The following is a 12566-nucleotide window of genomic DNA, read 5'->3' as shown; positions in this document are numbered from 1 at the left end:
TAGAACTGGTACTGCTGGGGACTGGTCATCTTAAATTGCATTGCCTTCCCCAGTGTGTATTTTAAGTTATGTCAAGGTGTAAGAGTAAGCATTTTCCTTTCTTTGTAGCATTTCAGTACATCTAAATATACCAGGGAGCAGTATTTAGAGGCAGGCTGCTGTGAGCCAGAGAACTGGAAGGCTGGCACAGTACCCCTGATCCACAGCTCCTGTTTTCTCACTAACACAGCAGGAGAAATGAAGTTTGGTATTTTCCAAGCAAAGGGGCAGAAGCCAGGAGTGTGTCACCCCAGTTCTGACCTCTGGTTTGGCCTGAGACTGAAAGGGAAATCCTGCAGCAAAAGAAATTGCTGTATGTGATTAATTCACATTTATCATCTGATAAATGTGAAAACCAACAAAATGCAGGAGTCCAGAGCTGCACATCTCTGAGAAAGCATCCTCCCTTGTGGGAGGGCTCCATTCTTTTCTTTTATCCCCACTTAAAAAACTCAGTTCCAGATATCCAGGCACTACCCTGGGCACTTGGCCCATGGTTGTTGCAAAACCAACACAACAAACAAAGGATTCCACAGCTGCCTCCATGCCCAGCCACACCAGCAGCTCCTCTTCTTCCCAGACCGCCAACAGGGAACAGTGGCCCCGTGCTGGGAACTGCACCAGGGAACTGCTCAGGATGTTCCTTGTATGAGTGGGAAAGGAGAACAAGCCCTTCTGCCAGCTCATCCAGGATCCCCCACACTGGAGAATTCACCCACCCGTGCCCCAGCACAGCCCCAAACCCCAGTGAGATGGCCCTGGGTGCGCTAGCCCAGCCTGGCACAGGGCAGGTATTCAGGATTTGAGTTTCTTCTGGAGGTAAGGAGCTTTACAACAACAATAGTGAGGTTTTTGCAGATACAGCTCATCTGTTCCTGAGCATTTGTCCCACAGGTGCTCTGAGCTGAGCAGGAGCTCCAGCCAGGGGAGCTGCTTTGTCCAGCAAAGTAAGGACATGCAGTGCCTCCAGCCAGGGCTGCATGAATTTGGAAAAAGCACAGATTCATTTGTCAGGAGAGATCAATAGTTTATTAACTTAAAGATCAGTTCACCAAAGCTCCATCTTTCCTTGGATTTGGTCCAGGCAGGTGAGGGCTGGAGACAGTGTGGCTTTCCCCTCCTCACCTGGCTGAGGTGAGCTCTTGTGGGCAAGCCCAGGCAGGGCAGGTGTCGTTGCAGCCGAAACCAAGCAGGGATTATCCCAGCTCCCTGTGGAACTAGTGACAATTCATACTGGGAAGTTCACTGGAGAAAGGTTTAACTCATTAAAACTATTAACAATGAAAATCAGAACATGCAGCGTAGGAAAGAGTGTTTACATGTGTCTGGTGCAAAGAGTGGCTTTGCAGGGTCAAAGAGGAGAAAAGGAGAAGGAATAAGACACAAAAAGATACCCCACTCCCATATAAAAAATAGTCCACAGAGAAAAAAAACAAGGATTGTATAAGTTATTTTTTAAAAATCTGTAAAACAACATAGCCAAGGATATTTTAAACACAATTATATAAACACCACAACTTACTATTAAGAGAGAGCATGAAAAGGTTTGTTTTGGGGAAGGGTTTTGTAGAATTAAGTTTCCTGGCTGGATCCCTGGAATGTATCATTTGGGAAATAGATGCCCAAGAAAAATCACTGCCATGAACAGGAGGATTTTGTCTGAGAGAGAGGGGTGTACCCAGCGAAACAGGGGGAGGATCGTGACGCAAAATGCCAAGAAAGTTTAATTGGGACAACATCTCGTTTAGAGGAAGGATTTACCTTGTTCCAGAACTGACTTGATCAGCAATGTACAAGCAGTTCCAGGAGGGAAATACATTTTGTGGTAAGGCTGGTCCGTGTGGACAAACCCCCCAAAACCCTACGACTCCTTGTAGGCACACACACGGGTTTTGCCTGGCTGCAGTCACCTGCAGGGCAGAGCCCTGCTGGGCTGGCACACCTGCAGAGCCACAAGGGGCAGCTCTGGCTTTGGTCCTCAAATCTCCAGTTATTGCCACGGCCAGAGGGAAGTGGTGAGCGACGGAATCCGAACAGGAGAGCCGGAGTGGGCCGTGGCCCCGCTCCAGAGCCACCTGGTTCATCGTTTATCTATGTACAGAGCACGGCGCTGGCACTGCAGGGTTACATCAGCTGCACCTGGCACGAGAGGGCACCAGAAACGAGCCAGGAGCGGCTCTGTCCTCGCAGGTGTGTGAAGTCCTGCCTCCCTCTGGCGAGGGCTCCGCCGGCTGCTCGGGGCGGGCGGATCAGTAGGGTTCCTGCGAAGAACCAAGTGTGTGTACATGGATCATGCATTGGTCCCTGCTCACCAGGAGTGTTTGAGAGTGTTAATATCACCACTTGTCTGCTGCTTCCAGGCCTTGATCACTCAGGGTACGCTCCAATCTCTGCTTAACATATTGCTATAGAAACGCGCCAACAGTGATATTAAAGCTATCAAACTTACGAGCGAATGCTTGACAGCACCATGTAAACTCTCCCAAAGCTGAAAAAATAAACTTCTGTCCTAAACATTTGGCAAAACTGGGCTGGCAGTCAGTGGAAGTCCTGGATGGATGCAGCCGCTGAACTTTACCCGGCCATAAGACACGTCTGACAGCAGAACTGCACAAACAGCTTCTTTTCACAGAGCTTGTTTGATTTCACCATCTCACAGAAAGTCTTGTCAGCTGGGAGGCCGGGGTGAGGAACAAGAGAAAATGAGAGCGGATTAACATTTTAAATAAACAAACACTGCATGTAACAGGCACAGCAACTGTGCCAATGTTGGGGGAGACAGAATTGAAAAGAAGTCGCTTTTTAAGGGCATCTTTCACATGGTTTTAATGAAGGAATAAAGGAGCTTTGCAGTGAGTGGGAGAATTAGCCCCAAGACTAAACTATAACGAAATACAAGTGCTTGGATGTGTTTGAGCAACAGGCAGATATCCAGAAGCAATGCCAGGTGAGCCACCTGCCCCCCACAGCCGGAGCCCAGCCCATTGCAGCCATGCCCCAGCAAGCCCAGGAGCTCCAGCACTTTTAGCTGTAAATGGTGAAGGGAATCCCCCAAAACCTCCCATTTTTGCTACCAGGAGAGCGCTACAGTGTCAGCAGCTCTGCCACTTACCATTGGTACAGGTTTCATTTGTCACACAGGAGCCACCGAGGAGGCTGTAACCTTCCTTACACCTGAGGCAGTTTCCACTGGAGCCCTCACAGGCTGAGCAGTGGTCATCACACCTGGGGACAGAGACCTTGCTGTGGCCTGAGCCAGCACCAACAGGTCAGGCCACCCTGAGTGGGCTGTCAGCCAAAAGGCATCTGCTGGCACTGTGACAGCCAGACCAAACCAGAGGATGTAGAGAATGGCAAATTTGAAGGCTGAAATGTTATTGAAGCCCTGAGTTTGGTGAGGCCAGCTCAATGCCCAGTGACAGCTAATGACACCCCAAAAGCTCTTGCCTTCTGGGAAGATGCAGTGGGACATGCACCTCATGTCCCTGCCATCCCAGCTAGAAAAAGAGCTGCAAAGGGAACTTGTGCTGCTCCCATCCATTTGCTGAGAGTAAAAAGCTCAGCACTGTGCTTCCTGCCTGGGGACAGTGGCTTGTGGAGACTGTGTCTGAAATCTCTGGGAAGGGATGCTGGTCCCTTGTTCCTCCCGGATGAAGAAACAGTGCAGGTGAGTGAAACCCCAGCAGGCAGGGATAGCGTTGTGTGTTCCCAAGTCATCTTTAATCCTTGCCTTTCATGTTTGCTTTCATGAGGCTGAATCCACTCCCACTCCCCACTTAAAGCTCAGAGCTCCGGAGAGAGTGGGAGCAAATTGTTGCCTCCCGGCATCTCCGTGTCTCCCGCACACAGCCCCGTGCCGGGCAGGGAGTGGGGAACACTCCTCCAGCCTGGCCACGGGGCCAACGGAGCAGCTTTAATTGAAAGCTGGAATATTTATCTAAACATTGCAGTTCCTCCCACACCTCCTCCAGAGAGCCTGGGGCTGAGGTTGAGCCCCTTCCACCATAGCCCCAAGACACCTTGGCTGGCTCTGGCAGGGAGCGTGCAGCTCCACCGCTCTGAAATCCACAGGGCAGGGGCGTGTGGGGTCCAGCCCCACAGCTGCCCTGGCTCCCTCAGCCCTGTTTGAATTTCCATCAAGCTGTGAGCTGTTTCCAGCATGATCCTGTCGAGGCTGGCAGTGCTCCCCACCAGCCCTGGCTTTGCTCTGATGGTTCTGTACCTCTTGCAGACTTTGTTGGGCAGCCCGTGGCTGTCGGCGGGGTAGAAACCCTCACGGCAGGCAGGGACACAGCGCCAGTGGGGTGCAGGGCCCTCGGGGGTGCAGGGGGTGCAGTCCTCCTCACCTGGCCCTGTGGGGACAGGGTAAAGGGAAAACCTGGGTGGGTTTGGAGACAGTGCAAACAGCCCCACATGTGATGGGGACACCAGCTTGGCTTTGTCTTGCTCATGAACGAGATGCTTGTCGTGCCACAGGGTCCCGCGCATGTGCTTGGCTCCCACCCCAAAAAACTCAGTTTCCACCCCAAAAAACACATCCAGGATCCAGTGTCTGTCTCTCTGCAGAGCCAAAAGCTGCCTACCAGGGCTTGGTGACAAAGAGCACATCAAAATCCCCTCTAGGCCATCCCAAGCATGCACCGATTTGCATTTCCCCAGGGTGGAAAAGAAGATGCTGAACTGGGCCAAGGAGGAATTGGAGGGGGAAAGTGCTCCAGAGAGGAGCTGGGAAAGCAGAGGGCCCCACTCTGATGCTGTGTGTTGTGGCTGGACAGCAAAGCTCAGTGATGGAGGTGGTATCATTAAAGGGCTTCCACGCACCAAGCTTGAGAAATGGTTATGCAGGAAAAGGAGGAAAGAAAAGGCTGGAAAAATAATTGTGGTGGAGTACCTTCACACTGACTGGAATAAGAATTAGAAGGGAAATAATTTTCTTCAGGGATTAAGAGCCCATTCCCTTCTAGCCTTGCCAACAAGATCAATAAATATTTTGGATTTAGACTAAGGCAATTGCCCATGTATGATAGAAGAGGTTCATGCCACTGAACATGGATTGTCTAGAGATCATATTATCATCAGATCTATGATGATTTCGAGGGCAGATGCAAACATTAACAATGGAAAATAATTGGACTTGCAGGAAGCAAGAAAGGCAGGATTTAAAGGGAATGCTGAGCAATTTGAGGCAGCTGGGGGAGGCCAGGAGCAGCCAGCCCAGCACCGTGGGGCAGCTGGGATAACATGGGATAACACAGGATAACACACCTCAGCTGCCTGACATTTTTATCTGCTGCAAAGCCACCTTCCATCATTCCGAGAGGGTTTTACAGCCTCCCCCACAACCTTATTAAACTGAAGCACCTGGCTTCGGGGAGATCGAGAAATAAAAAATGGCTCTAATAAAAATGTAAAAACTCCCCTAAAACCTTTCCAGCATGAACATATACCTCACAGGACATGCTGGAGACTTGGGACTGCTTTCCCTCAAGCACGCTCTGCCTCGGCTCGGGGTGGTACAGTGGGGATTGGCACCTGATGCAGTGGGGTTTGGGGCTTTGCACGGGATGCTGTGGGGCCAAGGAGGGATGCTGTGGGACCAAGGAGGGATGCTGTGGGGCCTAGGGCGTACCTGTGCTGGCAGGGCAGGTCTCACACCGCCAGGGCTCCCGGCTGAGGTACATGGCAGGCTGGCACTCTGGCACACAGCTCTCCCCTGCCAGGCTGCCAGGAAAGCAGAGAACATTTGCACCCAAAACTACAGGATATGGGGACTCAGCACAGCCCATTCCCACCCCTCATCCCCCAGTGTCCTATGGCATCCTCAGCCTGCAGCACTGGAGGTGTTGGAAACCCAGCCAGCGTTTTAGGAGAAATTAAAATCCTGCCTGGACCAAAGGGACAGCTGCTGGTTCCTTAATTAAGTATCCAGGAGGAAATAAAATTATTTTTTTCCCATGGGCAGCCAGCCAGGCTCTCCTGAAGACCTTTTGCACCAGTGAGGCTCCCTGGAATAAAAGGAAATTGGTTCAGCACCGTGCCTGGGCCGGTGCTGCTTCGCCGTGGCAGGGATGATTTGAAGTCCCAGCTTAAAAGGATATTGGACAATAAAAAACAAGCACCGTGTGGATTATGTCTGACAAGTGCCTCCACTTGTGCTTTTCTGAGGGAGTAGATAATATTTTGGCAGCAGGAATTTCTTTGTCTGAGTGAGCCCCACTGCTACTCCATAGCTCTGGCTCACTTGCAGTGCCTGAACACTGCAGACTGCCACGGGATTGTACTTCCATGAGCAACTGGGGATGGAAAACAGCCTCTCCCTAGTGGTGACACGGGGCTCTGTGTCCCACAGATGCCATTGGGCCAGCAGCAGTGGCACCCAGTGCCCCTCTCAGGGTCAGGGCTGCCCTGCCTGCATTTGCAGGGAGCATTCTCAGCCTGCCTGAAGCAGCTCAGGCTGGTACCAGCTCTACACAGCTCTTACCCACCACCCTGGAAAGAGCTGGAGAAAATGAAATTAAATTTAAATCACGGTTTTCAGCTAAGAAAGAGACACTAATCACCCCCTTTAAATTCCCAGACCTCCAGCACACTGCACCACAGCTGCAGTGCCATGGAAGCAGGATCTCTGGTCTTGAACTTAATTCACTCTCTAATTTCCCATCGGTTTTCCCAAATTTAAAGCACAGGTATGAGTGCTGCAGGTATGAACTCCTCCCATGCTGGTGTTTTACCTGAATCCCTCTTTGCATGCAGTACATTTATCTGCTTCGCCGACACATTTTTTACAGCTTTGATGACATTTCAGACAGCGTTTCTGACCTTTCAAAAAACAAAGCAAAGCAGAGAGAATAAAATCCGGACGGTGATTTGCACGCAGCAGCCGGAGCTGCAAAGCCCCAGTGCACCCCAGCAGCAGCTCCCCAGGGTGGAAAGGCACATCCCTCCCCAGCAGATCCCTGCTATTGCAGGTGACCTTATCTGTCACCACTTGCTAAAAAGAAATATGCTTTGCAAGCAGCCAGGATCATTAATTACAGTCTTCTAATTAAGAGTTTCAAGTTGAGCACCTCTTTGCATCACTCTCTGAACACCCAGAGGTTTCCCTCCTCCCTCCACCATGCAAAGTGTGTCAAGAGGGAAATTCAAAGCCAATACTCAAGAATCAAGGTGTGTTCTCCACCCAAAGCGCTTAAAATAGAAGCAACCCCAGCACATCCTCATGCTGCAACTTGCAATGATAAACATCCTTACGTTCCTCGGCGTAGAACCCGGGAGGACAGAGCAGCACGCAGGTGCCCATCTCGGGGTGGTGGTAGAGGTTCCTCTTGCAGGCCGTGCACTGGCTGGGTCCCCTCCCGACGCAGCGCTCGCAGCCCTTGTGGCACCGCCGGCACCTCCGGGCGCCGTTGTCACCGAAGAACCCAGCGGGGCACGAGCTCACACACATCCTGGGGAGGGAACCGGTGGCACAGGGCTTTGGTGCCAGCACCGGTCACCTCCCGCCTCAGGCACAGCCCCTGTCCCCTCACCCGCAGTGTCTGGGGTGTTGCCCAGCCTGGGCAGCAATTGGAGCTCGTTTACTTCTTGTTGTTGTGATTTACAGTGTCTTGGAAGTCACAGCCCTAATACAGAGATGCGGAATCTCTTGTCCCAGCTCTAGGTAAAGTTTCACTGTGCTGTCCCAGTGGAAGCCCCAGTTCCTGACAGCTCAGTTGGCTGTCCCTTGGGTGTGGGTGATCCCAGTCAGTGAAGCCAAAGCTTCTTCCCCAACATTATTATGTGGTCAAGATCCTCCAGGACTCTCCAGATCCATGTCCTCTAACCCACTGTACCCTAATTCAGGACAGGGATCCTCACACTTCCTCCACCCATTTAATTTCTCATACACTTCTTTCTCTGTGCAAACATCTATCACCCACACTAAGCTGTGAGACCTGAGGCAAGGTGCTGCTGTCACCTTGGGGACCCCGTGGGGACACCCCACCATCACTCACCTGCCAGTTTTCACACTGCCCAGGCTGTAGTGGATGCAGTTCAAGCACTGGTCAGCGTTGGGGCCATCGCAGCCCTGGTCACCACACTCAGGGTGGCATGGACCTGAGGAGGCAGAGACCAGCTCTCAGTATGGAAGAAGCTGAGCACCCTCCAGGCACCACTGCCAGGATGCAGTGAGTACACCCTCCCTGGACTGAAGGACACCTGAACCCTTCCCCTGTGTTATTTTATATTCTATATATACTATATTTTAAATTTAATGCTATGGAGCTGCATGGCTTTGGGTGCTTGTCTTTCCTGCAGCTCATCCTTCACAGAAAGAATCCCACCCAGCCATCCTCTGGCTGAGCACTGGTGCAGGAGCAGCTTTGAAAGAGGGACCTGCTCCTCAGGGAGCAGCAGAGACACCCGCCCCTGCCTGTGCTGGAGGAGGGAAGGTGGGCAGAGGAGCTTTTTTTACCCCTCAGACAGCTGCACCACCAATTTGTGGCTGGGACGGGGCATTTTCCTACCTTCTAATTTCACCATGCTGCTGCCCCGCGCTGGCCACAGGCCCTGCTCCTCCCAGCCCGCCTCAGCCCCAGGCAGGATCAGGCCTCGTGGCTCCCCCAGTTTTTACCAGGGTTTTCATTTTCCAGGGCACTCTGGGGGGAACAAGGTGGCAGCTCAGGCAGGGCTTACCCGCGTACTCCTCCTCCTCCTCCGCCACCTCCACCTGGCTCTGCAGGAAGGCGGCTCTGGACGGCTCCATCTCCGACGTTGGCACTTCCAGTGACCTGCCCCGGGCCTGCGGCCCACTCAGGGCAGTGTAAGGGTGCTCGCCTGTCCCGTAGAAGATGAGGCTCCACTCCTTCAGCTTCCCTGTGGGGCAGACACAACATCACCCATCTCCTCCCTGTCTGGGGGACCGGGTTTTGAGGGAAGCAGGAGGATGGACTGGACCATCAGGGTGTCACTGCTGGCACAGAAATGCAGAAGCAAACAGTGAATACCCAGAAATGTTCATCAGCCCCTGAGCTTCCAGCCCACACAAATGCAGCTGTTTAAGCCACTTACAAAGGATTTTTAATTCCATAACTCATCTGAGGAACTGCAGCATCACCACAGTCTCCGAGTCCAACACTGGAGAGAACCGGTAATTTTAAAAGCTCCACAATAGAGGATTATTTCTGTCTGACAAAAGCCACCCGGCACACATTGGATTATTTCTTGCTGCTGTTGCTCCAGCCCTCTCTTTGCCTGACACAACAGAAGTCTGAGCTTGGCATTCCCCAAAACACTGTAGTGCACCTGGTGAGACCCCCCAAGGCCTTACACCACACCAAGACCCTTCACAAGCCACATGGCTTTGGGGAGAGAGTCCAAAAATGCTGCTGCTTCTTTCCAACGCTGTTTTTCTTCCAATTCCCCATCAATGCGAGTCACTTCATGCCTGCAGTGTGCTCGGCTTTAACTCCTAATCCCTGTGTTTCCAGGAAGGGCTTAAAATTTGCAATACCCAAATCCCTTGGCTCTCCCAAAGGGAGAGAGGACACACCTGCTGCACCAAGCAGTGCTGGTGTGGAGCCTGCAAAGGGCTGAGCTCCGGCAGCATCAGCTGGGGAAGTGCCTTTGCCAAAAGAATTGAGTTTGCTTTAAATCTAAAATATCCTATGTGAGGAAAGCCCAGGCTGCACAGGGCTGGTGTGGGGGTGCAGCAGTACCAGCGACATGACACTCTTAGTATTTAATTTATATTAAATTAACCAATTTAGTGGTATTAAATTAACATTTAATACTAATTTCTGCTATGAGCTGGGAGCATCTTTCCTCTTTTTCCTCTTGCTGTGCCCTCTCTACTTCAAACCCAGTGCAGACTTTTTGAGGGGATGACTTAATGCACTCGTTTTCATTTTGTTTTGCCAAACCCTGATGCCCGTGGGGGGCTCAGAAACACCAGCCACAAACTGTAAATACCAGGACAAAAGCAGCTCTGTGGGCGCTTTGCTGCTGCTCTCCAAGTTCAAAAGATTTGGGGTGAAGGCAGCAAACAGAAACACTTTCAGTGCAATGCACCCCCACATGCATCTCCCGCCAGAAAGTAGCGTGGGAGAAATTTTTAATATTCTCCTGGCTTCCTATCAATGATTGTGTGGGTTTAACACCCCCACAGCACACGCCAGCCCCAGGCAGGATGCTTCACATCCCGCTGCCCCCAGCCAGCGAGGCGGGGCCGGATCCTGCCCACACGGCTCCTGTGCTGGGAAGGGGTCAGGGAGCAGGGGGACACGGCAGGGCTGGGGACATGCAGGGGGCCAGGCTGAGCCCAGCCACCCCCCACCAGCGTGGTGGCAGCCCAGGGAGGATGTCCATCCATCTGCAGCCCGAGGGGCATGGTCCCCTTGCGCCGTTGCACAACCAACCCACATGCCAGATGTCCCAGCAGCGAAGCAAAACAAACAAACAACAATTACAGCTCTTGGGTTTCCTCGTTTTGACTCATTACAGTTTAATTTTGGAAACCTGGCTCTCGGGTGCAGCCAGTTTACTGCTACTGCTGCTGCTGCTGTGAGGAAACCAGCTTCCAGCTCAGCCAGACCGGCAGCCTCCTGCGTTCAGAGCTAACGTTTCCTTCCCATTTTTTAAAATCTGGGCAATACGGTTTTGCTGGAGACCATGAAACTCACAGTAAAATTTACAGCCGAATGAAGCAGCCAGGAAAGGGATTTGAGAGCTGGTGGGCACTGGGGGATCCTTACCTTGCACGGCGGGGTTGCGCACTTGGGATGGCGTGTCGTGGATCTCCAGGGTCCACTCCCCCGCCGCCCGCTCCCCCCAGCAGTGCACGGTCATGAACTCCCAGCCCTTGAAGCCTTCATTGGAATGGTCAAACACCCTGCAACGGTAATGCCACACACCAAGAAATGTGACTTTGGATGTTGTATTTTTCAGAAAAGGGAGATGGGTTGAAATCCCAAATTGAGGATTTTAGGGATCCCTGCATGCACACACCTTGCACAAAGCTCCCCTGCAGCTGAAACCTGCGCATGCTTCCCACCTTCCCCCCGAAACCCAAGAAAACTTACAGCACCCCCCTAAAGGAGGATGCTGCCCAGCCCAGACACCCTGGCTCGGGCTGCCCTCACCTCCTGGCGAGGAGCTGTGACCGTGTCCCAGCCGGGGAGATGAGGCTGATCTGGAGGTCCCCGCGGCGCGGGTGGGCGATGCTGAGCCGCACCACGACGTGCTCCAGGTACAGCACGTGATGGTCGCGCTGCTCGGCGCAGGCGCTGCTCAGGGTGCTGGCCCGCAGCACGTGCTCGGCTCGGATGTACCTGCCAGGGACAGGGAATGGCGTCAGGATGGGGACAGAGTGCCCCTGGCTCCCTGGCATGGACAGCCTGCTAGATCAGACCCTGGTCTCCTGCTGCTTCACAGCAAAAATTATCTTATCTGCCACGGCAATTCCCAGTGTCCTAGCAGGGGAATTTGCTGAATTGCTGGATGGTAACCAGACGAGTTTGAAGTGCTTCGAAGATCTATGCCTTATGGGCTGCAAGGGCGCTGCTTTATTATAATTATGAGTGCAGCACTCCACTTTGGGCTGTAATTAGTGTCTGTATCAGATAAATAGCTTCATGAACACACTTGGCTCTGCACTCATTCCTGTTTTGCATATGCAAGTCTCTAAAAGACTTTTCTGATTAACAGCTCTCTTGCTGTACAGCCAGGCATTGGTAAATGAGGAGTCACTTGGTCAGATCCCTGATCCCACTCTTCACCTAGGAGGGACTGACCTACCAAGGATGAGATGTGAACCTGAGCTGGAATGAGCCTGAAGTCAAACTCAAAGAGAACTAAGACACCGGAAATTTGGTAATTTTTGCAACAAATCACCGGTTTTTGGTGTCTTCCATCAAGATAAAGTGTTCAGTGTAAGGATGGAGAGACCAACACATCACTGCTCACACAGGACACACCCAGCAGGCAAGGTGGGTTTGGTCTCTCACTGTCAACCCTCAAAAATTCCCTGCTGATCACTCATCTAGGAAGCAAAATCTTGCAAAAGAGAAAAAAACCCCACCCACTATCAAAGCTGGCCCTGGAGAGCCCTAATGGGACCTGCACTTCACCAAGCCATGCACAGACCCCACAACACTCACTTGGGCACCCTGTCCAGGCTTCCCACGCAGACGTGCTGGGGAGGAACCATCCTCCACTTCTTGGCTTCCACCACAATAGCGTCAGCATCCACCAGCCCAAAGCCATATAGATGGCTAACTGGAAAGAGAGAAGACTCAGAAACCCTCAGCCTGCCTAGCAGGGGTCAGGAGCTCCTCCTCAGTGATGGTGGAGCATCCTCCAACTGTGGGGAAGGTGTGGAGTTGACCCCACTGGGATATGAGGTGTTTCAGCATATGGAGCTCATCACCCTGGCCAAGTTACACCCCAAATCCACACAGACACCATGGAAAACCCATTGCTGGGAGCAGCCCAAGGAAAGTAGCAAGAAACTCTGCAGCTCAAGATAGTCTCCAGCAAACAAGTTTTCC

General features: G+C 52.2%; 1 protein-coding gene across 1 annotated transcript in view; it reads right to left on the bottom strand.

Moving 5' to 3' along the window:
- Positions 1–1045: 1045 nt before the first annotated feature.
- Positions 1046–12566, bottom strand: part of PCSK6 (proprotein convertase subtilisin/kexin type 6) — a 32358-nt gene continuing 20837 nt past the window's right edge. Inside the window, exons 11-21 of the mRNA XM_059482357.1 lie at positions 12177–12294; positions 11160–11348; positions 10773–10909; positions 8716–8895; positions 8034–8136; positions 7291–7487; positions 6771–6858; positions 5669–5760; positions 4262–4391; positions 3152–3264; positions 1046–2711 (exon numbers count right to left, since the gene is read on the bottom strand). Of these exons, the coding sequence (XP_059338340.1) occupies positions 2614–2711; positions 3152–3264; positions 4262–4391; positions 5669–5760; positions 6771–6858; positions 7291–7487; positions 8034–8136; positions 8716–8895; positions 10773–10909; positions 11160–11348; positions 12177–12294 (1445 nt within the window). The 3' untranslated portion in view covers positions 1046–2613. The remainder of the gene's footprint in view (positions 2712–3151; positions 3265–4261; positions 4392–5668; positions 5761–6770; positions 6859–7290; positions 7488–8033; positions 8137–8715; positions 8896–10772; positions 10910–11159; positions 11349–12176; positions 12295–12566) is intronic.

The sequence above is a fragment of the Ammospiza nelsoni genome, chromosome 14, assembly GCF_027579445.1.
Source record: "Ammospiza nelsoni isolate bAmmNel1 chromosome 14, bAmmNel1.pri, whole genome shotgun sequence".
Lineage (NCBI taxonomy): Eukaryota > Metazoa > Chordata > Aves > Passeriformes > Passerellidae > Ammospiza > Ammospiza nelsoni.
The sequence above is the reverse complement of the archived record's forward strand: the minus strand, read 5'-3'. Positions and strand labels throughout refer to the sequence as shown.